Source organism: Plectropomus leopardus, chromosome 8 (assembly GCF_026936395.1).
Source record: "Plectropomus leopardus strain MGB_pleo_1.0 chromosome 8, ASM2693639v1, whole genome shotgun sequence".
In the NCBI taxonomy this organism is placed as follows: domain Eukaryota; kingdom Metazoa; phylum Chordata; class Actinopteri; order Perciformes; family Serranidae; genus Plectropomus; species Plectropomus leopardus.
The window spans coordinates 23,440,173-23,466,107 of NC_142183.1; the positions used below are offsets into that span (position 1 = coordinate 23,440,173).

Genomic DNA, 25,935 nt, shown 5'->3' on the forward strand with positions numbered 1-25,935 from the left:
ACATCTGAAAACCATATAAAATAGCATGCAGAGACCCATCATAGCAATTAATGTTGCTTAAACTGCTTAAACACCATAACCTCGAAAAAAAATAGCGACAGAAAATGCCATACTAAAATATGAAGGAAATTTCAAAGTGGGTGCATTTCAGAAAAAACTTTGAGAACCAATGCTATCATATAGCGAAAAATATCCAATAATGACATGTCCAAAAAACAGCTGAAAACCATGAAATACCATGCTGAATTACGTTTTAGCTTAGAATGTTGCAAAAACAGTGAAAAACACCCTAATAAAGCATGTAAAAAAAAAGTACAGAAAGTAACATACTATAGTTTAGCGAAAAATGTCAAAATTTGACATGTCCAAAAAACAGACGAAAACTACATAAAATAGCATGCCGAGACACATCATAGTAAAGAATGTTTACATTTTTTGCCATACAATAGTATGGCGTTTTTCTGACATGTTATATTGTGATGTTTTTGGCCGCTTTTTCAACATATTATACTATGGTGTCTCAACATGCCATTTCATGTGGTTTTCAGCTGTTTTTTGGACATGTCATTATTGGATATTTTTCGCTATATGATAGCATTGGTTCTCAAAGTTTTTTCTGAAATGCACCCACTTTGAAATATTCTTTTCAGCCAAGTACCCCCTAACCAGTGCAAAATATTTTTGGTAGACAAAAACAAGAAAAACGTACAACACACAGCTGTGCCATCAGCTTCTGATTTATTTAAAAACATTGTAAGTATAAACACTTTCAAATTTCAAACATTTAAAAAAAATTCATTTTAAACATTTTAAATGTTACTATGACAGCATAGTATGCCATGAAAATGTTTTTTAAATGTAGTATGTTATTTAGATGTTATTAAGAATGTCATACTAAAATCATTTTTATTAAAACTTAGTTAACATATTGAAACCCTACATTTCTGTATTAAAAGTTGGAATGTCAAAGAGGAAATATTGTAGTATTTACAGGTTTCAGCATTAGGTATGTCTTTTTTAAATTAATAATATTGTATTAATATATAACACCTAATATATGCATAATCTCGATAAAGTATAAATGTACAAGAAACATAATATGTTGGTCATATGTTAAGTAGGTCACATTTTTTAACATTAATTACCATTATTGAAACAAAAGATGAAATAACAAGATAACATATTAGCACAAGGTACTTTATATAAATGTGTTCTGACATAGATCAACAGATAAATCAGTATTGTCAGTGTTGAAAACATATTCATAGTGTAGGCTAAAATGGCCTACAGGAGCTTTTTGCAAATTATGTTCTCTAGCATTGATTTGGACAAACCTGTTATTTTAAATACATGTTACAGTAAATATTTTAAAATGTCTTTGAATGTATTTATGTACAGTAATTTCTGTTGTCCTGTTTGCGTGTGTGTGTGTGTGTTTATTGCACCTGTGAGAGAAGGGCCCTGCAGTCTCCAAGTCTGTCCAGCTCCTCTACTACATCAATCAACCTCTCAACATTCTCTGAGGGAAGCACCACTCCTGCGTTGTTTCTGAACTTCTTCCTCAGGCTCTCATTGGTCAGTGGGTTACGCCAGTGACCATAGAAGGTGTCACAGCGTCCCTTCAGGATGTCTCCTCCAATGAGTGTCACCTGGACTTCCCCATACATGCGGTTAAAATTAGCTGGATTGTCTTGGGGATGCTCTACACGAACACAGTTTAGCAGAGCGAGCAGGTCAGGGCGCCTCAGAGCAGCGGGAGTGAAGGACTGCACAGTCAACTCACCATCCAGGAGAGCGCTGCAAGCATTGAACTGGAAGGAGTGGCGTGCCTCGTGCTCAGAATCAGGGAAAGGCCTGTTGATGTACTTTGATTTAGGGACTCTGAGCAGGATGTCTTGGACTTGAGCTGGGGAGACGGTGCCAGGGCCAAACCCTACAAGAAGCTTATGGACCGAGGCTGCAGCATCTGCCACCCAGTGCATCCCCAGATGGGCAGGGAAGCGTTTGAAGCCCATGTCCTGCTCCTCTAGCAGGAACATATGGCCGTTATCATTGGGTGATTCTAAAGGCTGTGGCACGTAGTCTTCATAAAAAGCACTGAAGCCAGCCACACCAGCGACAGCATCCAGGACTAAAGGGCTTGCCTCGAGGCCTCTGGAGGCCAGCAGAGCAGCTTCTAACCCCAAACGAGAGGCGTTACCGATGTGGAGGGGTTTCGACTGAGTGGCAGCATTAGCCATTGGGGCTCCAGATAGAGAAGCAGCTATAGCCAAGGCATGACTACACTGGACGTGATCCAAAGACAAGAGGCGAGAGCAAGCAGCTGCGCTTCCCATGGTCCCCACCACACTGGGAGGGTGAAATCTGGTAGTGAGAAATACAGAAAAAAGAGTTTGTTTGTTTTTTTTACACTTGATTCTATAAATTTGTATGAATATATTGTTGTTAATTGTTTCTTTAAGGACCTCAAACAAACATTAATTACTTGCACACACACAAACACATGCACAAATGCACAGCGCGCCCACACAGACTGCAGGGCCCTTCTCTCACAGGTGCAATAAAAAAAAAAAACATACACACACACAAATTAGATTGGCCTGGCCAATTTTCAGTTATAGAACAATCTCTCACAAACAGACACAGCAATACGCTAGTACAGACACATACATGCAAAAGTTGTTACACATACATACATATATATATATATATGTGTGTGTGTGTATATTACACTACTGGTTTCATTACCTATTTTAATCTGTTGTTAATTTCATTCACTGTATTTTGATTGTAATTGTGCTTTGGCAATGCATGTCAAATGCCCTGCCAACAAAGCCTATTAAACTGAATTAAAACTAAGAGTTTGGTGAGGTTCAAGTTGAAGTCCAAGAAATCTCCTTCAAGGGGCAAATTCTTGTGCAGCCAGTAGAAGTGCATTAGTGCATACAGTATATGAAATAAAAACAATACATGACACTGAATCATTTAAAAAAACAATGACGGCAGGAACAAATTAGTTCTAGTCCTGCATTTTGGCCAGATGGAGTTTGGACCATTTACTCTTGTGACTAAAGGAGTATTGTCCATCAATGTGGTTAGAGCTCCAGTATATAATGGTCCCTCTTTGTACAAACAGCTACTATTTCACAAGATGCCCCACATGCCGCTAAATTCAGGGGCGTTAAAAGGAAATAGGTTTTTAGTCATTTCAGTGTTTGATGAACTAGCAAATCATGTGGTGGGTCATTGGACTTGGTGTAAACACGTGCCAAACAGAGTCCCATGTGATATTTTCCTCCACATGGCTAATTGTACTATCATTACCCACAGAGGCTCTGCTGTCCTTGAGATGAACATAACATGCCTTTCACAGCTCAATGACACCACTAAGAGGCTGCACATTACACTGCACCAGCCGCTGTATAAACCCCACCGCAATGATTAGCAGAGTCAAACATAGATCTCTTTAGCCTCATGTGGATACAAACAAAAATTCCTTAACACGCGGACTTTATATCTATTCAATCATCAGTGTTATATCAAAGTAAAGTACAAAACCTGCTGTAATGTTGCTAGTGAACTATACATTACAGTCTTTATGTCCAATTTGATCCTGAGTTGCTCACCTTTTGGGGATGTTGTGGGCCTCATTAGAGAACCTCATCAATCTGCCCTGGATCTCAATGCCAACATTAAAGGCCAGCAGGAAGTCCAGGCCACTAGGTTTGCTGTTAGCAGGCATCATGTCACTGAGTGCTAACACAGCGGGAAGGACTGCTCCTGAGGGATGAGTGGCAGGGTGCCATGTATCATCAAAATCCATGGAGTGAGTCTGCAGTAAAAAAAAACGTAAAAATGAAATAACCAAATGATTATGGATAATATTACTGTGCTTTGTGAAATAATACAGTAACAAGCAGTAAACATTGTGTTTAAATGATGCAATTATTCTTGTTCCAGTTTCTCACTGCAGCAAATGTATTTTAATTGGAAAATTCCTTTAACTTAACCAGCCATAACAGGCAGGTAAATTATTGCAGAAATGACATCCGGATTACTCCTTTTTGAATGGAGGCCAAGCAATGTTTGCAGACATAATATTGGAAAATTCTGCACAAGGGTAATGTGGGGTCAATTCAGTAATTTTCATCAAGCCGTCCCATGGTTGGCGGCACAGAAAGTGCCATAGTTGAGTATAAAATAGCTCTACTTTGGTTGCGGTAATGGGTTTAGTGCATCTGAGGTGCACAGGGACACTAGTGACCCATCTGTTCCAACTATTTATACTCACAGCCACTCCATTGACAAAAGCTGCCAGTGTTGGGGATAGCCTGGTGCCCCTGCGTCCGTACACAGAGCTGATGTCATCAGGAGCATACATGTGCTGAAGGGAAAGAGACAGACAGGTAAACAGAGGGAGTTTTCACAAGGATATTTTAATACAAAAGTTTACAGATTGTCTCATCACATATAAAGTGAACTTTAAAAAGCTATGGAATATCACAGAGCTGAACAAGTTTCTTTGTAAGTCATATGTCAATAAACACAGAAATCTGGAGAAAAAGGTCACCAGGCAAAAAAAACCCTGTCTGTTCCTGAGTCATATGATGAAATTTGGAATAATAATAACCTGGGATTTTTTTAAACTCATCTCATCTTTCCACACACAGCCTTTGCACTGACTTACAATTACTGTTTGTAAAAGGTCAAGCAGTAGCTTTCATCTGTCTTATTGCCTCATATAAGATTAGACCTTAAAGTTATTTTTAGCCCCTCTGCCTCACCTGGCAGTGCTGCAAGGCCAGCTCAAACACATCTGTTGTGCTGCCTATCAGACCAACTCCAATGCTGTCCAGCACCATTCTTTTGCTGCGGTGGAGCACCACGGAGGACAAGTGCTGGGGCTTTACTTCACTAATGAACCTTCCAAAGCTGGCTGTGACTGTGTCCTCAGGCGCCGGGTGCTTTAAGACTGCAGGTGGATAGAAGAAGGGACAATGTGAGTTGAAACAAGGAGAGAAGAGATAAGTTAAGGTGGAATATTTAGGGGTTTTTTTGTCAAAAAGTAAGAACAGGGGAACCAGAAACAAAGGTCCTCTTATGTTTGGACTAGAGGTTTACCTTCCATTGCAGACTTATGCAGTCCTCTGACAGCCCACACTGGTCTCATGGTTTTCTGCAGGACAAAAAGTGTAGGATATCTTTACAGGCACCTGTAAATGTCTAAGTGTGACATTTACTGGAGTACTGTAAAAAATGTTTTTGTTTTCTTAACATCAGTGATTTTCTGCCTTTTCTTTGTCTGACTCAGATCTTATTATATCAGCCTCTTTGTGGACATCACTATAATGAATATTCCTCACTCTGCATGCCTCTTTTCAAAGAGCTATTGTGCTGTGTAACAGGTGTGGTACAGTACTGTATGTGTAATCTGCACAACACTTAAGAAGAGTTTGGTTACATTTTCCATGTACTCACAGAAAACACCTACACAGTGCAAGCTATAATGACTTGAGAATTTTGTATTAAATACTAGACAGTGATGGAGGAAGTATGCAGTTACTTTAATTAAATAAACTTCCTAATACAACACTGTGGAAGCACTCCAAGTCCTAAACTGAGAGTGTTACTTCAGTAAAAGTACATATTATCAAGAACATATACTTAAAGTATTAAGAAATAAAAGTTTTCAATGCAGAAAAAAAACATTCCAACACTCAAAATTATATATATATATATATAAAGGTAATTAATCTTCTTCGTCAGTTGTTTGATTTATTTATAATAATTGTTTATGCAAAATAATTTGTAAAGTTACTAAAACAATCAGACAAAAGTTAGAAAGAATTAAAACATTTCCCATTGAAAATGTAATGGTGTAAAACTATGACAAAGAGAAAATATTCAAGAAAAGAACAAGCATCTCACATTTGTAGTACAGCATAAGTCACATTTTACCACTAGATGAAATTAAACAGTTTTAACCATACTCACTTAAGAATGAACAAGATTCATGATTATATAGATTCCCAATAATTTAACAAAAAAAGGTCTGTGAAATATCTTAAAATATTTACCTTTAATGTAGAGATCATGGCTTCAGTCAGTTGTTTCGCTTCTTTCTTTCTCTTGATGCAGTAAGTTTGCAGTCAAAAGGCTGTTGGGAGGATGTTGATGCTTTTCAGATTGAGAGGGTACCTGCCTTATATAGTCCAGGACTCACAATAGGTAATAGTACTAACTTGGAAAGAACAGGGAAGGGCAGGTATATCCATAATCAAACTTATCAGATTTGAGGGGCTTTCCACAGTAGTGGTTATCGTCATCATCACAATCATTGTAACCAGCATCCTCTTACACAGAAGAGGAGGAGGAGGAAGAAATGGTACATTACTGCTGGTCAGTAGCAGTGATGTCATTTCTCAGGTAGCAGAGCATAGGGTTGCGTGGGGAAATTTTCATGAACTCCTCCTACACGCAGGGAGGCTTTATTTATGACAAACCTGCATCCCTGCTTTAGAACAATTCAACACTTCATCTGTCTGAGTGTCTTTCAGGTAAGACTTTTTCATATGCTCTAATTCTGTTTTGCACACAGACTTTGTTATATGAAACCTTTTAAACTGCTGCATAATAAAAAGATGTTGATAACATGCTTTTCACTGTTGGTTTGAGGATGCTGTATGGCAGATTGAAAAAAAATCATGAAGTTATTTATGAGCTTAATACCAAAGTTACAAGTATGTAAATATATAATTGACACAATGAAACCAGTAGCAGTGTTTTGGATAAATATAAGTAGATATCAGTCTGTTAGTAATGGATAAAATGCTGACTTATGCTGGCACCCTCTGCTTTAAAGTCATTCGAGCAGGAAAGTTGATGCAGCTACTCTTAGGTATGCACATTTATGACAGGGCACGGCCAAAGACTGTCAGGTTTCTGTGAGTATTGGAGGTAAGACAGAATAGAAAGATTATGACTTTCCAATTAGTGTTAAAGCCCAATTTCTCACCTGTGCTTTATACTACTATAATTTTTGTGCCGTAAAGGTATTGTACTTTACTTCAAGTGTTCTGTTGTACTCTGCTCTACAATAGGAGACATTAAAGGGGAACACCACATAAATTGAAAAAAAAAAAAAAAAAAACTACCACTACTACTAAACTACTTTTTCTTAAAGCCAAAAACCAGAATGCATTTCAGACTTGTGATGTCATTTGGTACAAAGTCTGAAAATGCTACATAAAAAAATGAATGAGAAGCTGATTTTTTTTTGACCCACAGAATGTTATTTTATTTTAGTTTAGTTTGCTTATTTTCAACCCAAATGAGCTTTATTCTATTGTAGTGTTTTCTGTCGTGAAACAAAAATGTCCCCATATACTCTCAGTGTTGTCTATAACATCTTTCACCATTCACTGCCTCTGAAGCAGCTCCAGACTTTATACCACGATTTTAAAAATTTGAGTCTTAGCACTCTATTTTTCCGATTTGGGCAAGAGTTCTCCATGTTAACTAACACTTTTGGACTGTCTTAGACCATTAAGAATAACAATTATGAATTTTGGAAAATGGGTGTAGTTCAGCTTAAAGGCCATTTAACTCTGTGTGACCAACTTTTTTAAGGGTCAAGTTGTCCTTTCCAACCACAAACAACAATGATATCTCACAGTCTGTGCATATATGTATATATGTATGATATACGGCATACAACTCTTACCAAAACAGTGATATTTATGATATCATCCCACTTCAGCAAATCATTTTTGACAGTAAACCTGCCAGAATTAAGACAGTATTCTCTATTTGTCATTTTGGAGATTTCTCCCTTTGGTATGGCACATTATACTTACTCAATGAAAAATGTACATACATTCATAGATATGATTTCTGTGTCATTTGTTTCAGTGAAATTGTAGCCTGACAACAAAGTAAGAATGGCAACATTAGATGGATTTCCAGCCAGTTTCTATGGTGAACCAGGAGTGTTAGGCATGTTATCCAATGGGATCAGTGCATTCCTCGTACTTCTGCAGAACTTCAACACTGCACACACTGGCAATGCACCAGTCGGGCTGGAGAACATACTTGCAGGTAAAATCTCAGGAAAATCTGCAAAACATGATTAAAAAAGTGATGTAAAGTTGTCCTATTAATTTTAATTCAATGTTTTTTTTTTTATAGGAGTTCATCTTATCCTGATTGGTGGTATTTGCCAACTGGTGGCTGGACTGCTTTCTTTTAGAAAATATGATCATCTCAGTGGCACTGCTTTCATTGGCTATGCAGCACTTTGGGGCAGTTATGGTGCCACCAGAATCTACTTTGGCACCTCAACTGAAACTCCAACAACAGCACCTATGCCACATGAGATGACAAATAACTTGTCCATTAATACGACGAGCAACATGTCTCTGAATGCCACCACAGAGATCCCAGTTTGCCATCTATGCCTGCCCATTAAAGAGTCAGCGATTGCTGGTCTGGTCCCATACATCCTTCTGTCCTTTCTCCTCGCATTCTGCTCTGCCACGGTCAACTACATCATGCCTTTTGTGTTTGGGGCCATCACAGCCACCTTAATTTTTGAAGCAGTGGGTCTGGTAGCGAGCTCTTGGGCTCTTGTTGTCTCTGGGGTTTTGGAATTGCTCATTTTGATTTTTGCCATCTATGGTTCATCTGCACTGCTTGTCAAAGGTCTGACTCAACGTTTAGTCCTCAAAGGTTTCGGTACTCCCCTCTTTAATGTTCTCCTGCTAGGGACCGCCAACTCAGCAAGTGCTCAAAGCATTGGCCAAGAGAAGAAGAAAAACACAAAATACGCAGAGCCCATGGCGCTGGGCTTCTTCTGTGACACTGTCGCCCCCTTCATCTTTGCTTTCTATAGCTTTGGGTACATGAAGTCCTTTGGCGTAGGGGCTGCATGGGTCTCAATCATTACATTTGCCCAGCTGTTCTCCAGCTACTACGCCCATCTGCGCCAAGACTGCTACCACACTACTAAGTTCGGTCTTCATGCCACATATTGGCTGATCAAGGCTTGGGATGAGTTTGTGATATCTGCTATGGTTGTTGCGGACAGTAGAGTGGTCCCAGGGAGGGAAGCAATGGTGGGGAACTGGTTCTTTGTAATGGCAGGTGTGGTGCTCTGCTTGGGAAGTCTGAACACAGATGTCCTGGAGCTGATCCACAACATGCTGTTTGTCCTGCTCACACTTTCAACAATCCCCCAGATTCCTCTCCAGGGATACTACATCTTTTTTGGTGTAGCTTGCTCTCTGTTCACCACAACCTCCCTGTATGGTACTTTCTCACGTCTGATCAACACCATAGCAGAGAAGTCTCTAATCCCTGTGGGACCCCAGCCCATCTCCTCTGAACAGTTGAAGAAGGCTTTGAAGTGCTGCAGGGCCGAACAGGGAGACCAGGAGGCGCTGTCCCCAACGGACCAGGCTTCAGACAGCTTGTTCTACCTTTTAAATGGGGTGGCAGCTCTGTCAGCTCTTCATGCACGTTCATCCAGTGCAAATCCTGCCTTTCTTCATCTGACTGTCCCTTGGATCCTCATCTCTGGAGCCATCATCCAGGCATATGTCAGCCGGCTACAAGTCACAGGAGGTGGCCGTTTTGGTTCAGTCATCCCATCTATCTATGTAGCAGTATGGGCAACCTGGACCTGGTTTAGGTTTGCAGGTACGTTAATACAACTGTGTTTAAATTGTGATGTTCTGACTGAATTAGACAAAATTCTGATCACATGTTCTTTTTTCTTTTCTAGGCAATTTGCTTCAGCTTTCCAGAGAAGCAGCCTACGGTTTTACAGCAGGAGCCATTGCTCTCCTGGTCATTAATGCTTTCCTTATGCTGATTGGTAAGATCAAAAAGATTATTGTTTTTCATAGAGGTATAAAGTAAGTAGTTTGTTTTTGACCCAGTGTCCATTCTTGTATGTTTATGTCAGCTGCCTACAGGAACCTGGTTTTGCTGTTTCTAACAGCAGTCATGGAGGTTGTTCTGGTCTGTTTCCTGCTCTCCACTCTGCAGCGACTGCCATATGGACTAGAGAGTAAGTACAGACAAAGCCTCATTCTGAACATTGTTTTGGGTTTTTTTTTAGGTTTTCAAATGTAGAAAAAGACTGAACTTAATATCATATCTGTTAGTCATCTAATGGAGGGGGGGGTCAATGCAGCATAGTATTTAGATATTTTAATATTTGTTATGGCAATACTCAGCATATCGTAAAACATTTAAATAGTGTGTTGTGACATAAGTATTATGATTATATCCTATGGCGGGGCCTGTGGTGATTCCTACCCCTAATATCTGTATCCTTACAGTTGCCATGCTTGCACTATTTTCAACAACTTGTTTATATGGTGCCCTGGCGTCACTGGTGAATTGCATCTTCTCACAAAGATTGCTGCCTCTGGGCCCTCCCTTAATAAAGGTAACCAATTAAGACAATTGGCACTCCTCTGCTAAATCTACAATGGTCTGTCATAATTGAACCAGTCCATTTTATGAAAATGTCCCTCCCACTGTTGCCTGTCTCAGGAGGAAGTAAAACAGAAGTCTGCTCCAGAGCTTCCTTGCCCTGTTGCTGAATCACGACTCACCAGTGGTCTCCTGAAGATCGCTGGCCTTCTGGAGGAAGGAGGAGTGTGTGGTATTCCCACAGACACAGTGTATGCGCTGGCTGCTTCCTGCAAGAATCCTCAAGCTATAGAGAAAATATACAATATTAAAGTAAGAACGATGGCAATTGGTATCATTGTGAAGTGTTATATGAGACAGATCATTAAATCCAGTTTTGTCTTTGATGTGAAACTCATTACCCTGTTATCTGTGACCTCAACCAGGACAGACCAGCAGAAAAGCCCATCTGCATTTGCATCTCCAATGTGGAGCAGCTGGTGGCAGCCAAGCCGCCCTTCAGCCCTCTGCTCTGGGAGTTCATGAGGAATGTGTATCCAGGAGGCATCAGCTGCATCGTCAGCAAAGGAGACTGGCTGTTTAAACTAGGTAAACAGGCAGTTTAAATGTTTCGAAAAACTGTTTAAGCCTGTTACTATCAACGATTCATTTTCACTTCACCTTTTAATTTATCTTGTGTAGGAGTGGGACCAGCTTACGACCGTGTTGGAACAAAGAACAGCATCATGATCCGTGTCCCTGACCACACAGTGACCGGCCACCTCTGTGACATCACCGGACCCCTCGCTATTACGTCAGCCAATCCCAGCGGAGAGCCAGACAGCACCCACCACACCATGGTCATAAAGTAAGTGTCTCCTCACAGAACATGAATGTCCTCTTACAGCAGATTAATCTTGGTGTGTCCTGTGAAGCAAAGAGACAATTGAGTCATTTACTTATCACAGTATATTGCTAATGTATGGAAACTACATACACATCATACACTCACACACACACTCTTTTACCATCTTTTTTTCCCCAAAGTCGACTGGGACACAAGATCCAAGGGGTACTGTGCGATGGGGACTCAAATGAAGTTGTTGCTTCCACCATTGTCAACTGCCTGAGGATTGATGAAGGTAAAGACGCAAATATATTACCGCTATTTTCTCTCCTGTCTGTGTGTTTTTTTAACTCAAGCCTGTTTCACTCATTGCACAGGGACCATCACCATTGTGAGGGAAGGTTGTGTCCCTGCAGTAAAAGTCCAAAAGATTTTTGACAGAGTGAAAAGCTCTATGGTTTGATTGTCTCGTACCTCAGAGAGCATCTTCATAAGTGGTTCCCGGGATAATCGGCTTCTTCAGCTCCCCTACTTCCATTCACTATTCTCAGGGACGCCTGTTGAAAAATATGTGAAAGACTGAGTGAAAGCATATGTAGCGCTGGCTGCGTGTCTTGGCAAAACTGCAATAAAATACACCTTTGTAGCTCACAATGCCCTTGATGAACACTCTCAGCAAAGAATATGCAAATGTGTATCTATATTTAATTTACACTGTATGTACATGGATGTTACATTTATCTTAATATTAATTTTAAAAATATTTTATTAAAAAAACATCTGAATATGACTAATTAGAGAAGATTTGTAACACTTCATGGATTTCATTGTGATGCATCTCAACTTGTAGACATAAACCTGAATTGTTTGAACCTGATCTTTGTTTTTATCTTAAAGAATGAGTATTGATATTTAATAGGGGGAGATATCTCTATAAGTGTGTGTGTGCACGTCTTTATTATATGTATGTTTAAGCAAATACGCCATGCTGAACTGTTAAAGGTGAAATAGTAAAATCTGCTGTTACTGTGTGTATTTATTGTCACTGTGCAAAAAATGAATTTTACTGATGTGTGATGTTTGTGTCCCCAGAAAATAATAAAAATAATAATGTCACTTATAATTTTCACTCGATTTATTTTAAAGAAAAACATATTTCTATTGGATTTCTGCCTGTATTTAATTCAGAGGTGACATAAAACAATAGGGAGGTAGAAAGCAGTAAAATTACATGCAACAAAGGCTCCCAGCAGGAGCTGAACCAATTGAGGACGTATTGATCAGTATGCATCTTTAATTGCCGATAAAGAGCTTGTTGCTCTATAACTGATGGAAACTATGGAAACCAAGTTCAAAATGTATGAACATATTTTTAAACAAACCTGAAAAAAATGTGCTATACAGTCCACTATTGCTGGTTTAATTCACACACCTAGTTGCATTTTTCCACTAAGGGCAGTAATTTATGAGTCTCACTAATAAAATCTGTGCTAATAATCACATATTAGACAAGATACCTCATGATTTGGTGCACACACTGCATAGCAAACACACACCGAAATGGCAAGCTTACAGAGGACAGAAAGGTTGCCAAGTTAGACATGGTACCAAGTGCCAACAATATTGTCATTTTGATGAAAAAAGACATTGTGTCTGGCTGCACTGCAGTGTGAAAATGAGTGTTACTTTGAGCTAAATGCTAACATCAGTAATCTAATATGCTGACAATGACAATCCCAACATGCTGATCTTCAGTTGGTATAATATTTACCACGTGCACCATCTTAGTTTTGCACTTTGGCATGCTAACATTTAAGAAGTAATGGTTATTTGGCAAAACACTGGTGGACTGAGAGATGGCACACATTGCCATCCCAACAACTCCACTCCTGGGTCATGACAAATGGCTCTTACAGGCTGCTAACATCAGGCCCAAAAGGAAAACGTAGAGCAAGGTTATACATTTTTCTTGCACCCATGTCCACAGTTACTGAGCGCAGTATTTAAACACTGCATCACCAAATTGTCTCACCAACAAAACTGTTGTCACAAGGCACACACTTTTTTACAAGACAATCTCCCCGAGCGAAGTAACCATGAGCACTGTCTCTTCTCAAATGACAAAAACTAAGAAAAAAAGCATTAGTTTAGTTGTGCTGTGTCACGAATTTTTAGTCAGAACTGATATGAATCAATTTTCACTCATGTGTAATGTCATACTTATTAAGTTGTTATGCTATTGTGCAGCTTTATTTCTTATATTGTAGGTCAGGGTTGACAAGGTTGACAGTATGTCTCATTTTTCAAGGTATTTTCAAAGCATTGTTGTAAGTGGCGTTATTGTACAGGAATCCATTATTGTAGTTATTTTGTACAAGAAGCTCAAATTTCAGGCATTTCCCGGAGGATTCATGTATTTAAGGTTAAATTTGATACATTGCTTTTCCTCATTGTGCGATTGGTTACATTTCCATGGTCGGTGGGCTGCAAACAAAGCTCGGCTACTTTACCCACTGGAACATACTGTTTTACTAAAGATACATCAACAGTCACAAGCTGTCACAAAGTGTATAGAAAACCTGATTCAGTCATATCATTTCTAAAATAAACTTAAATCTAATTCATAGAAAAAAATGTTATGTGCTTATCACTTATAAATATCTCATAAATTCTAATCTAATTCTAAAACTTATAAATTCTAATCAAAACCCTTGTTTTCATTGAAGTTAATTATTTTCAAGACACATCATCTTAAAAAGCCCCTTAAAGATATGTGTAACAGTAAGGAAATACAGTTTGATTTTTCCTTATGTTTTATGTTACCACAACTGTATCTCAAATCTGCACTGAAAAACACATCCATGGGATTTTCCCTCTTTAAAGAACAAACACATAGTTGCGATAAAACACAGAAACTACTCCTCTTTCTTAGTCACTTATTACCAGGAAACACTATTTAAAAACAGTTGTGCACATTTTAATACAGTGACTTATCGACCCCTTCTCCAGGGTCATTAATTTTAATTGATGGATAAATTACTTTGAAAGTTCAACACTATAAACATTTATCATCTTGCGTGAGTTATTTTTTCATGCACTTTGTGAAGGAAGGAAAGTACAGACACAAGTGTAATGTTTAGATTGTAGAGCGTGTCCACATAAGCACACACTCTTGACAGAGTCACTGTTGTGAAAGGCTAATGTGTGAGGCCCTGGGTGTGGAGGTCGTCTCTATTTCACGTGCCGTTAGTCACTGCGGTTAACAGAGTGCACAAGACACACTGTTTACTCAGTTAGTCCCAAACAGAGGAAACAAGACGTTTCTGGAAGACAAACCCTCCACTTGTATGGTTCTTTGTTCCGTATTCTGGTTTCTGGCAATAGTTTATTTATCAGATGACAGTATTCTATTAATAAACAGCTTTTACTGGTATAGGCTACAGCAGAATCGGGAAACAACAGTATTTTCAGAAGATTTCTGCAGAGGGACATAAAAAGTTTTAGGTTCAATATCTGCAAGTGTTTGCTATGGCACAATTTTATATGACTGATGTTGATTATCAACTAACACCTAACAAAAGCCACGTTTTTTACATGTCTGCTGTCCACCATTATCCTGACTCCATTTTTAATCGTAAAACTTGCATGATTAAATTTTCACTCAAATCTCCACTAACCTTTCCCAATAACCTTAAAGTCATTATCTGAACCTTGGTTTAACATCTCTGGAGGGGTACGAGGAGCATCAGTTTGGTCGAGCTGAGTCAGCATATAAGCTTTGAAACAAAAGCAATGAAATCCCTTCCTTGTGCATTTTAAGTGATGAGGGACAAAATCCAAAGTCCATGTTTTGAGAGAAAATGTTTTCAGAAGTTTATCTGAAACACACATAGTGCTTCATGTATCCAGATTAGACAAATACAGTGCTTATCTCCCAAAGTTACACCCTTTTATGTACAAATTCCCTCTTTGTGCAGCTACCCCTCCACTACATTTCAACTTGAAAATCATTTGATTTCAGAAAGTAAAACATGTCTCCTTTCTCATATTGGTACCTGACTATTATTTAAAGACAGACTTTAGCTGACTAAAAATTGTGAATCTATTCTTTAAATTTGGGGACTCTCCACAGCTGTAACAAAGCCTGTTTTGTAGCCATTATGAAACAGGGTGTTGTCTTGACCAATCGCTAAACTCTATTCAAATCCATAATAAACTCATAATATCTACAGATGACAATCCTTGTTATTGAGTGGGCAGTGTGTGTTGAAATAATCAGTCAAGTAAATTATTTTGCTGAAGTGCTCCACCCGTTTCCAGGATAAGCGACCATTGCTATTAAATAAGGCCATCTGAATGACAGAAAAACAAATAAGAGTGTTTACTGACAACATATCAGGAAACAGCCATGTTTGCTTAAGATTTCAGTCTAAGTGAGAGATAAGAGAAACTTTCACTTTGCATTATTGTAGGTGTTCATTCTGGTAAAACTTTCTTAGTCAGATTAATATCAATTATCACGTGACAAAAACCCATGTTTTTCACACATCTGCAGATCATGTAACCCTCATCCTGAATCCTGATCCTGAATCGTAATAGTTACACAGTTGAATTTCACTGAAGTTGTTTTAGACAACAAATGCTACATCAACTGACATGTTACCTTTACAATTATCCCATTTTTAATGAATACATATATTTATATATCATATTTGTAACTAGCTTAATTTGGTGGAAAAACTGGTTTATATCCTTTGTGGTTTCATGAATAAACATGTTGGATGTGATTTCATGGTTTCTAGATTAAAGCCATGCACACCCTCACAGACGTTTTTATTACTAATAAAAACTGTGGGGTTGAAACTGGGTGAAGTGATACTGACCAGACTCTATGAAGTAATGGCAATAATAACAATCTAATCGTCCTGCCCCGAAACATTCAACAAAGCTTTTTTTTTGAGAAAGGCGTAAATGCATGTGGAAACATGGCCACATACAGTATGTATTAAATTACTAAACCCTCAGTTTCAATGTGCTTAAAGAGCTTTATTCCAAAATGAGATGAAGCCAATTTAACAAATAAAATAATAAAAAAAAACAAAAACATTTTAACTGAATTTAATTAATTTAATTGAAATGGCTGCTCACTTAAAATCTTGTATTTTATGGTTGGTATTGTTCCAAATTGCTTTTCCATATTGTTTCAATGTCCACTTGAATCAGTCATCATTAGACATGATTTATATATGATTCTTTTATCCAGCTGAACTTTCATATGTATTATCAATTTTATCTATTTTTTCTTTGGATGTCTCTTGCGTATATCATATGAAGACCCCACCATGCTAACACGTTATGAGCTTAAATCTGAAGCCACCAGTATGAAAAAGAGTTTGTTTTTTAAATAGGGTTCCTTGCACATCATCCAGCAGCAAGCGGCCAAATCAGGTACTTTTTTTTACCTCAAAGAGAGAGACTTTCCACGGTATTATTCTTTTGAAATCTTGGCCTACCAGTTATCCAATGTGAGCTGCTCACCTGATATAAACTGACTATGTTCAGTGTCGAAATTAGCTATTTGGATGGTTCTTATATTCTGTTTAAAATCATCATTTAGGTGGGAGGCTGATCGTCGCTTTACTGTATCTTGTACAACTACAAAGTGAGGATACCACACAAGACAAGACGAGAGCTCATCTTGCTATCACATCTCTCATTTTTCTAACGTCACTGTGAGGAGGCGGTGCGGTCGGTGTCTGTAGACAGACGCTCCCGCCGGCACTGCTGTGAAAAAGGTAGATACCTTTAGCTGGTTTTGTTAAAAACTCCTGCTTTTTTCTCCCTCTTCTTCTATTTCCGTGAACCGCTCTCGTAGCTTCGCTTCTTGGTTTATCTCGACTTGTCTCTCTGTCCGTGTTGTGTTTACATGAATTGATTCTTGGCGCGCTGGAATCATTTCCGCACACGCGCTGCGCAGTAAGGTGATGCGCATTATGGAATAGTCCATGTAGCGCAGACTGAAGGGGGGTGAGGGGGGCAGACAGATTTGACATGAGACATGAGTTATTGATGAATTAGGCATTCCGATGCAATTTTTGCAAAGTGAATTTTTAAGAAACATAATAAATGTGCAAAAAAGAGGGCATAAATGGAGGGCATTTTATGGGGCCCTAGACGGAATTTTATGAGGCCCGTGGTTCCAGGCGAATGCCTGTTTCGCCTAATGGTAAAGTCCGCCTATGAAGTCTCTGTCGCATGGATGTATCATAGTAAAAGTGATAGTGCTCGTGCTCTGTCGCCTTTGACTCTGATAAAGACACGGTGGTGATGAAATGTCAGTCTGTTTTGCAAAATTACAGGCTGTAAAATATTCACTGTGTTCCAGTCCCTTTTCATCTCCCTTGTAACGTTTCTTTTAATGGGCGTTATCTCATTTTGTAATTAAATTTGAATTGTGTGATAAACACTTACTGTGGCTATGTTTCCTCATGCATCAACTCCTTTCAAATGAATTTTTAATGACATTGCCCGTTATGGGCAAGTACAATGCAATCAGGTAACTTTCAATGATCTGTAAATTTCATTCTAAATGTGTTTCATAGAATAGGAAAAAAACAAACAAACAACGTTTTATTTAATTTTAATAATTTTAAATTAAATTCATATTTTATTATAGAAAAGTATACACAATATATTCATGTATTTTTAAAAAAGAGCACACAAATACAAATTAAAATATATTACATATTGCAAAAACAAAAAGTAAATACATTATATTTAGTCATATGACAAGTGACAGCGCACTGAGTCTGTGTGAATATAAATGTATATAGGTATATTGTATGTATATAAATATGCAGAAATTTCACACCAATTTAAAGTTTGCAGATGCAAAAATGTGATGGTATATGAGGCCTCCAAAAATAACAATATTCCAGTTATTACATTTACAGCTGTGCATGGATTTGTCATTTAACAACAGTGTGTACATCTTAATTTAAGTTACATATGGCAGCATCAGTAAACAGTGCATTGATTCTATGAACCATTTCTGAGGACTGGACTTTGTTCAGGTGAAACTGTGGATGGTGTTGAGTTTTGACTTCCTCTTCTTGACTCTGCTGTGTCATCCTCTCTTGAAGTTTTGTCCCTTTGTGCATCTGGTAGGTGCAAGTCATATTCAAAAGCAGGATTTGTCTGCCCATGTTTGTGCCGCTTTTGGACTTCCTCGAAGATTTGAAGAACCTTTGCAGCACATAAACAAAAGCAGCAGTTGTAAGTGTAAGCATACATTGAACTTAAACTGTTTAGAATGTATAGAACAAGAGTGAATTTTTAATATTACCTTAGATTTAGGAATTAGACCCACTCTGAAAAAACCAATATGCCCTGTTTCAATCTTGGTGCAGTCAACCACAGTAGATGCAATGTTTTCTGGAGAGGGTCCGTCACATAACACTCCATTTACCTAACAAGGTAAAAAAATGTAGTTTACAGCAAAAAAAAAAAAAAACAACAACAAAAAAAAAACTCCAGTGCCTCTTGGATGTAATAACACCGAAATATTGCCCTTACCTTTTTGCCCAGTTTGGCATAAACTTGGTTGTGGTGAGTTGTGTCTGCCTCTCCTGTAGGGTTGGCCGAGGTTACAGCGATGGGACCCACCTGCAGACAAATGGTTATATATTTAGTTTAAGTTTAATTTCACTCACTTTAAGACTTTGTTGTGATTAATTACCACAAGCCCTACCTGATTAATGAGGTGTGTGGCCACAGAGCAGTCTGGGTTTCTGATTGCAATGCTTTGTGGAGTCCCAATATGTTTGGCAGCATCTCCTAAACCAAAGGTGTCCATCCATGGGCCTACATAAGCCAATATGATGATCATGAAACCCTCATCATGCACACGGGCACACACACAATCTTAGATGTACAAATATGCATCCAGAAACACACACCTACCTCTGGGTATAACCATGCTAATGGAGGAGGGCCACGCAGCCTCCATGAAGTCCAGGAGCAGAGGGCTCAGCAGGTGTCGCACCGGCTCCAGCTGCTTGATAGAGGAGATCCAGAGGGACATGGGTCGGTCCTGCGCCTGCTTCTTCACCCTGAAGTCAAACACAGCAATTAGAGAGTAATCAAAGTCAAAGTCAAAGTCAGATTTATTTGTCAATTTCTTCACATGTACTTGACGTAATGAGAGTGAATCAATAAATGAATACAGACCAAGGCCCACTCACGAAAACAGATACTCACTTGTAAGCTTTGACAACTGCGTCAGGCCTGTTGCAAGCTGCCACCAGCACGTAGACAGTGTCAGTAGGCATTCCACATATGCCACCATTTTTCATGATGTCTGCAGATGGAAGAGGTATAAAAATGCATTATGTAAACAACCGTGTATTTTTGTTAAAAACCATAATTGATTGTTTTTAAAGAATAAATAAAAAGTAAATAAATTGGGAAACAAATAAATAAATAAACAGGTTTAAAAAATAAAATACAATAAACAAAATAATTAATTAATTAAAAGAATGACAATACAAAAATATCTAATAATGCTAACAATAGTGGTTATATATATATATATATGTAATTATTAACTAAATAAGTAAATAATAAAGTTAATGAAAGCAAAGGACCATTGATTTGTTATCACAACTCAAGCCATAAAGTACATAAAGTACTAAAGTACTAGTACTGGCTGCATGAGTGAAATGCTATAACAGGGATTTCTTTTAACAGGTTCTCACCTGCAATCTGCTGGACGGACGTGGCCTTGCGGGCTGGTAAATGGGGACAGACATCTGCGCCGCCTCCAACCCCACTCAGCTTGACTAAAGGTTTTCCTAAAGGGATCTGGGGGGACTGGAATGTGCTGTTGAAAATGTGTGCAAGGAAACAATAAAAACTGACGAGACCAAAGATGATAGTGACTCCTATGTCATAACCATACGGCAGTGCACCTACTGCATCCAGCAGGAAGCTTATCAGGATGAGCTGGAAGGTGAGGGCGTAAGCAAACCAGGCCACATTTAGAAACAGTGCTGCAGCTGTCACTAAACAGTTAAACAGCATGAAGCTGATCATCCCGACAGCCACGTTAAAGCTTCTGGTTTCCCCGTACAGGCCGCCAAATCGTGTCAACCCCCACACCGCCCACATCATTCCATACAGAATAAAAACTGTGCTCTCAAAGGTTTTACCTCGAGCAAAAGCTACTGAGCCGCAGAGCAGCTGGAGTGCACCTCCAGCCACCACAACCCAGGGAAGAACCAGCACAGACAGAGGATCCCTGTCACCAACTGTGGCTGTGATGGCAAATGCAGCCAGCACACTGCAGGCGTGGCCTAACACCTCTGCATCTGCATACTTAGAGTAACCGAGGTGAGGTGCATGCAACTCTTTATCATGAGCTCTGAGAGTAAGACCTTGCATCCTGCTTACTAAAGCCTTGAAGTAGCCCTGCCCTGTGGGAATCTTTGTCCTGGAGACCATATTGAATGTGGTAATTAAAAGCACGCCAGCAGTGAATATAAATATAGCTCCTTGTACACCCTGTGTGCCTCCTTGGAAGAAGCCTTGCGGCTGGGCTGCAATTGCAATACAATACACTGCAAAGAATAAGTGGTAGAGCCCCTCCAGCAAGCTCTTCTGACAGCTGAAGAGAGCCAGGATGCAGAACAGCACAGAGAAGACGACAGGGAAGGGAACAGGGGAGAAAGGCTGAATTGCATAGAATGATAGCAGTGCGCTGTAGCCCTCTGCAAATTTTAGCAGAGCAGTGAAGCCATAAAAAGTGGCAGCTACTGTGTCCATGGCTCGGTACAGGAGGACACACATGCCAAGCTGGAAGACTCCAGCTGTCCACAGCCAGGGGACGTGACCGACAGAGAGCTGAGGGACCACGCCTAACAGAGGACAGGCTAGCACAGAGGCGGACAGCAAGTTCATCACCAAACCTACAGACACTGCATCACTGCATCCCTGGTTCTGCTCTGTTTTAAGCTCAGCTTTCCTCTTTATGCCTGTTCCTGGAGGCTCCACTTTCCCATGAGTAATGGTGGTCAGCAGACGTCCAAAACCAAAGTAAACACCCACCAGACAGACAATAAGGTAGTTAGCAGCTGTGGCAGACTGACCAAAATCTGTAGCTGACAAACCGGCAATTTGATGGGCACATGCTAAACTAATACCAACAGCAATGAGAAACAAAACTGCTTTCTTTACAACAAGTGCTATACTGCCTATGATGAGCAGGGCTAAGGTAAATGCTGCCAGGCCTGGGACAAGAGAGGATCTGAGTTGTGTGGGCTGCAGCACCCCCTGTCCTGCCAGGATGTACACCAGACCTGAACCACACCACAGAGCAGAGACAGTCAGACACAGAGAGGAAAACAGCTGGGCGTGGGACAGACTGCGACGGACACCTGAGAGAGAAAAAGTAAACAGAGCAGAGGAGTTATACACACAAGTACATCACCCAAAATTCCAAGTGAATGAACTGAACAAAATGTATTAAGCATTCATCGGTACCAACCTGCATAAGCTAAGAGGGCTGCAATGATGAGCAGCAGAATCCCCAGTGCAGTGTAAGGGAAGAAGTCTTTTTCAGGTGAGCTGGCATAGTTGTTCACCAAAAGTAGAAGAGAACCTGTACGTCCAAACATAACCAATTATCTATCTTTTACTGACAAAAACAGACAAACAAACAAAAAAACTTTGTTTTTACACTTTAATGAAAAAGATGTGATTTTTGTCTCCTTCAATGGCATGAGCAGGTGTCTGTGACTACCTGAAAAGTTCCCCTGTTTCTATTTCCTCACATGATTATGTCCAAATAATTCAGTAAAAATAGATTTGGCAGTGACTGCTTTTAGGAACATACTTGTTTTGTATTTTTTAGGTTTTAATTCTGAGTTTTTACGTCTTCAACGTGCTACAACATGCTTTTTCAAAAAGCATGTGATAATAAATGCCAGAATCAGCTTAATTGGCTAAGAATGTGTGCATGTACAAGGATTTATTAGATCTATCTATCTATCTATCTGATATGATATGATATGATATGATATCAGTTCCTGGCTCCTCGTTTTAGTTATTTAGGTTTTAAGTTTAAAAACCTAGGTACACAGCATGCATTTAAATGAAATTTGTGATGATAAAACAACAGCAGAAAGTTTATGTTTATTACTGCTTAGTACAACTGTCAGAAATGCAAACAAATATGTATCATAACTGGCGTATATAAATAAAACCTTACCGCCAGAGATGCCCAGTATGCCAACGGACACATGCAGAGAGGTGAGTTGAGCCATCGCAGGAGTTGATTTCTGAATCCGTGCGGCTGCTTTTTATAGAGCTGCGTGACGTCAGCACGCAGGAGAAACCTGAGCGGCGCCTCACCGGGAAAAAACTCCGACAGGTGCGTCACAGTAGAAGAAAAAGAAACAAGACATGATCCCGAAAGTTATATATTCAAAAGTAAGTTGATAGGTAACCTCGATATTATGATGCATTAGGATATATAAACCATCCAACAGTACTTGTTCTTGTATAAAACACGATCATAATTTCACGTTGGCTATCACTATTAACTATTAAAATTTTATCAACTAAAATAACTAATTTGTGTAATTGATGTCTTATTGGTTTTTTTTTTCTCAAACTGCTCCATTAAATGCAAAAAACGACAAAACTCATATTCTTATTATACATAAAGCACCAGTTATTATTTTGTTTTTTATTTAGTCTAGTCATATATCAAATTGTGTATCTTTATGTATCTAACAACCTTATTTAAAAGTTGGAGCATGCATATGTGTTTGATGTAACATTAACCAGTTTTTTCATATACTTCTCAAACACAGAGGATTGAATATAACCCAGTGATATAAACTTATCATGTTCCCCCATTACATTCATCTTATTCACTGAAAGAGGAAAGAGGAACTGAGAGGAATGATTCAGCATTTAATCTCCAAAGCTGACCGTAAATATCACACACGGTTACTGGGTATCTTTCAGGTGCATGATGTCACCCTTTTAGGACAGCAAATAATGGGAGGAGACACAGACAGAGAGGCAGGCAGGACTATAAAGAGTGCTTCAGAGTTCAGGCAGCTCACCTCTGCTGAACTGCTCGCTCACACACCAGCAGGACACCCACTCTACGTAGACAAGGTGAGATATAGCTACACTGTCTTCACTTCTGTCATTTAAATTAAGCCAGTGCTTTCTCCTACTATTTTAGGAACAAACTTGTCCATTTAAGACAATAAAGTAATGATTAACTATAAAGTAGCACTGCGAAGTGAATGAGGGAACTGATGAAATGCCTAAAAAGTTTCACATATTCCTTTTGCAGTATAATGCGTATTTATTCAGGGCAGCAGAGTCAAACCTCTTCCTGTAACTGCTCTGTGTCAACAGTGTTACCTAGCAGCAGCAGCACTCCTGTGACTCCTCTGTCACCGGGCTCTATGCATTTTTTATGTGAACAGCAACAGGTGTCTCAGGAGCAGCATCATGTCTGACAGGCAGAAAGAGAGTGGATACACACTTTATAATATCAAATTCAAGAAGTTATTTTTTATCTGTATATCTATAGACATACCAAATGTTTGTGTTTTGCAGAAACCATGGTGAAGCGCATTGCAGTTATTCTCTCAGGCTGTGGAGTCTATGACGGCACAGAGATCCACGAGGCCTCAGCGGTCCTTGTCCATCTGAGTCGGGCTGGAGCTAAAGTAAGGGAAAGAAAAGAAGCAAACTTATCACAGTGTATTCATCTGTTATTTGACAGAAAACGTTTGGATTCTGAATGCAAGGGCATTAAAACATTTATTTAGCTATAAGCTATAAAGGCTAAGTTTGACATTCTTCATTTCAGGTACAGATGTTTGCTCCAAATGCAGATCAGATGCATGTTGTAAACCACTGTGAGGGGAAACCAACGGAGGAGAAGAGAAACATCCTGCAGGAAAGTGCTCGCATTGCCAGGGGTGACATCACTGATTTGGCAGAGTTAGATGTTTCAGCATTTGATGCCGCCATCATCCCAGGTACCAAGTCATGAATAAATACCATAGAGTCAAATATTTTCCACCACCAGTTTTGTGAAATCCTAAATGAATCCTGTGTGTTCTCTTTCAGGGGGCTTTGGTGTGGCTAAGAACTTAAGTGACTGGGCAGTGAAGAACAAGGATTGCACCATACAGCCGCATCTGGAGAAGCTCATCAAGGCTTTCCACAAAGCTGGAAAGCCGTTGGGCATGTGCTGCATCTCCCCCATCCTCGCTGCCAAAATCCTGCCTGGCTGTGAGCTCACAGTGGGACAAGACAAAGAGTGTGAAAAGTGCGTGGCATAGTTTGTCCTCATCTGATGTCTATGGATATAAAAAAAATCAATCTAACTTTCCCTTTCTTCTTGTATTTAGGTGGCCGTATGCTCAGACAGCAGGCGTCATGAAGGAGATGGGCTGCAAACACGTCAACACAGATGTGAACAAAGCACACGTTGATGTCAAAAACAAGCTGGTCACCACCTCTGCATTCATGTGCAATGCTCCCATTCATCATGTTTTTGATGGAATAGGAGTCATGGTTAATGAGACACTGAAACTGGCTTAAGAAGTCTCTTACTACATACTGCATGTTTTGTTTTTATTGACTTGAAAAAGCATATAGAAGCATATTGTTGCATTTAAGTCAGTACTCTTGTTTTTAGACATTTGTCTGGTATATTGTCAATATGTTGTTTTGAGATGTTCAATAAAAATACTCAAATTACAATATTGCATTTATTTCCAATTACATATAACAATGAAATTATAAAAATAATAATAATCTGCAACATAATATTTGTGGGATAATATTCTCAGACACCCATATTTATACTGCATATTGTGTTTGTGCCTATCATTGAGGAGACTGTGTGCACACTAAGTGCACAGATTGTTTTAAAGCCCATTGCAATGTGTCTGTGGCAGTCTTGTCAAAAATAGATATGTTGATACATACTGATTCTAAATGTTGTTTAATCTTTTCTCCTTATTTCTGAATTTCTCTTGGATGAACTAAGATTTCCTCCCAAGAAACAATCAATATCTGTTACCAAGAGCAGGAAAAAATAGTCTTTTCTGTCCTAAAAAGAACATATGAATGTAACATGTGCATCAGATATGCAAAACAAAGACAATCTTGAAGACAATTTTATTTTGGGTAAGAAATAACTAATTTGTGGAGTCGAGTCTAAATCAATGATGCATCTCACTTTATCGAGTGGGAGATGTGTGTGTATCTCTAATGAGATCAACCACAAAAATTATCCCAGCACAATCTAATGTGTAGCATTTCATTATCTCACTGTCATCCAGCGTTTGGAGAATATTTCTCCCACCAGTTTTTCTTTCTTTGATTTTCTCCTCTGCTTCAGAAACTCTAAAGCAGCTTTAAAGTCAGTTTTCACCTTGGGATCTCTCTTCAATAACTTTTCTCTACCTGGACCTAGTTTCCACTTTCAGGGGAAATTCCGAGAATACGTCATAGTTCTAACAATTTTCTAACACCTCACTAAAATGTAATACTGAAATAATTTAATTAACATTGATTTTATTGGAAGATATTTCGCAAATTTCACACTAAAACAAGCAGTGACAGAATCA

The 25,935-nt window shown here is 39.0% G+C and overlaps 4 protein-coding genes and 1 long non-coding RNA gene across 5 annotated transcripts; 2 read left to right on the forward strand and 3 right to left on the reverse strand.

The window, feature by feature from the left end:
* Window positions 1-727: 727 nt before the first annotated feature.
* irg1l (immunoresponsive gene 1, like) lies at window positions 728-6,173 on the reverse strand. Its single transcript, XM_042493899.2, has 6 exons — window positions 6,078-6,173; window positions 5,122-5,176; window positions 4,785-4,972; window positions 4,292-4,384; window positions 3,627-3,832; window positions 728-2,364 (listed from the first exon to the last, which is right to left on the reverse strand). The coding sequence occupies exons 1-6, from the start codon at window positions 6,093-6,095 to the stop codon at window positions 1,437-1,439; spliced, it is 1,488 nt and encodes a 495-aa protein (XP_042349833.2). The 5' UTR covers window positions 6,096-6,173; the 3' UTR covers window positions 728-1,436.
* A 266-nt stretch (window positions 6,174-6,439) lies between these two features.
* On the forward strand, window positions 6,440-12,376 carry LOC148188941 (uncharacterized). Its single transcript, XM_088081210.1, has 11 exons — window positions 6,440-6,557; window positions 7,912-8,097; window positions 8,188-9,696; window positions 9,782-9,874; window positions 9,965-10,069; window positions 10,344-10,453; window positions 10,561-10,752; window positions 10,866-11,028; window positions 11,122-11,287; window positions 11,467-11,561; window positions 11,644-12,376. Exons 2-11 carry the CDS (start codon window positions 7,941-7,943, stop codon window positions 11,727-11,729), a joined length of 2,676 nt encoding a protein of 891 aa, XP_087937336.1. The 5' UTR covers window positions 6,440-6,557; window positions 7,912-7,940; the 3' UTR covers window positions 11,730-12,376.
* LOC148188942 (uncharacterized) lies at window positions 7,978-17,204 on the reverse strand. Its single transcript, XR_015777282.1, has 7 exons — window positions 17,070-17,204; window positions 11,741-11,823; window positions 11,448-11,545; window positions 11,101-11,346; window positions 10,842-10,990; window positions 10,623-10,726; window positions 7,978-8,115 (listed from the first exon to the last, which is right to left on the reverse strand). It is a non-coding gene; the product is annotated as an uncharacterized LOC148188942 (long non-coding RNA).
* Window positions 17,205-17,900: 696 nt separating this feature from the next.
* Window positions 17,901-22,909, reverse strand: LOC121948326 (uncharacterized). Its single transcript, XM_042493699.2, has 9 exons — window positions 22,533-22,909; window positions 21,810-21,923; window positions 20,023-21,699; window positions 19,526-19,625; window positions 19,229-19,377; window positions 19,017-19,129; window positions 18,842-18,931; window positions 18,612-18,734; window positions 17,901-18,511 (listed from the first exon to the last, which is right to left on the reverse strand). Exons 1-9 carry the CDS (start codon window positions 22,585-22,587, stop codon window positions 18,305-18,307), a joined length of 2,628 nt encoding a protein of 875 aa, XP_042349633.2. The 5' UTR covers window positions 22,588-22,909; the 3' UTR covers window positions 17,901-18,304.
* Window positions 22,910-23,293: 384 nt separating this feature from the next.
* Window positions 23,294-25,063, forward strand: LOC121948291 (glutamine amidotransferase-like class 1 domain-containing protein 3, mitochondrial). The gene is made up of 5 exons (XM_042493649.2): window positions 23,294-23,452; window positions 23,906-24,018; window positions 24,162-24,333; window positions 24,425-24,626; window positions 24,709-25,063. The coding sequence occupies exons 2-5, from the start codon at window positions 23,911-23,913 to the stop codon at window positions 24,899-24,901; spliced, it is 675 nt and encodes a 224-aa protein (XP_042349583.2). The 5' UTR covers window positions 23,294-23,452; window positions 23,906-23,910; the 3' UTR covers window positions 24,902-25,063.
* The last annotated feature ends 872 nt before the right edge of the window (window positions 25,064-25,935 follow it).

Excerpts from the sequence above, each read along its gene's own strand:
- LOC121948291 (XM_042493649.2), top strand. The coding sequence starts at position 23,911 with ATGGTGAAGCGCATTGCAGTTATTCTCTCAGGCTGTGGAGTCTATGAC. Across the intron at positions 24,019-24,161 it reads TGAGTCGGGCTGGAGCTAAA|GTACAGATGTTTGCTCCAAA; the intron begins GTAAGGGAAAGA and ends TCTTCATTTCAG. Across the intron at positions 24,334-24,424 it reads TGATGCCGCCATCATCCCAG|GGGGCTTTGGTGTGGCTAAG; the intron begins GTACCAAGTCAT and ends GTTCTCTTTCAG.
- irg1l (XM_042493899.2), bottom strand. Across the intron at positions 4,973-5,121 it reads GCATAAGTCTGCAATGGAAG|TCTTAAAGCACCCGGCGCCT; the intron begins GTAAACCTCTAG and ends ATCCACCTGCAG. Across the intron at positions 3,833-4,291 it reads CTTTTGTCAATGGAGTGGCT|ACTCACTCCATGGATTTTGA; the intron begins GTGAGTATAAAT and ends TTTTTACTGCAG.
- LOC121948326 (XM_042493699.2), bottom strand. The coding sequence starts at position 22,587 with ATGGCTCAACTCACCTCTCTGCATGTGTCCGTTGGCATACTGGGCATC. Across the intron at positions 19,626-20,022 it reads GTCCGTCCAGCAGATTGCAG|ACATCATGAAAAATGGTGGC; the intron begins GTGAGAACCTGT and ends TTCCATCTGCAG. Across the intron at positions 18,512-18,611 it reads GTCTAATTCCTAAATCTAAG|GTTCTTCAAATCTTCGAGGA; the intron begins GTAATATTAAAA and ends TGTGCTGCAAAG.
- LOC148188941 (XM_088081210.1), top strand. The coding sequence starts at position 7,941 with ATGGCAACATTAGATGGATTTCCAGCCAGTTTCTATGGTGAACCAGGA. Across the intron at positions 10,070-10,343 it reads ACTGCCATATGGACTAGAGA|TTGCCATGCTTGCACTATTT; the intron begins GTAAGTACAGAC and ends GTATCCTTACAG. Across the intron at positions 10,454-10,560 it reads TGGGCCCTCCCTTAATAAAG|GAGGAAGTAAAACAGAAGTC; the intron begins GTAACCAATTAA and ends TGCCTGTCTCAG.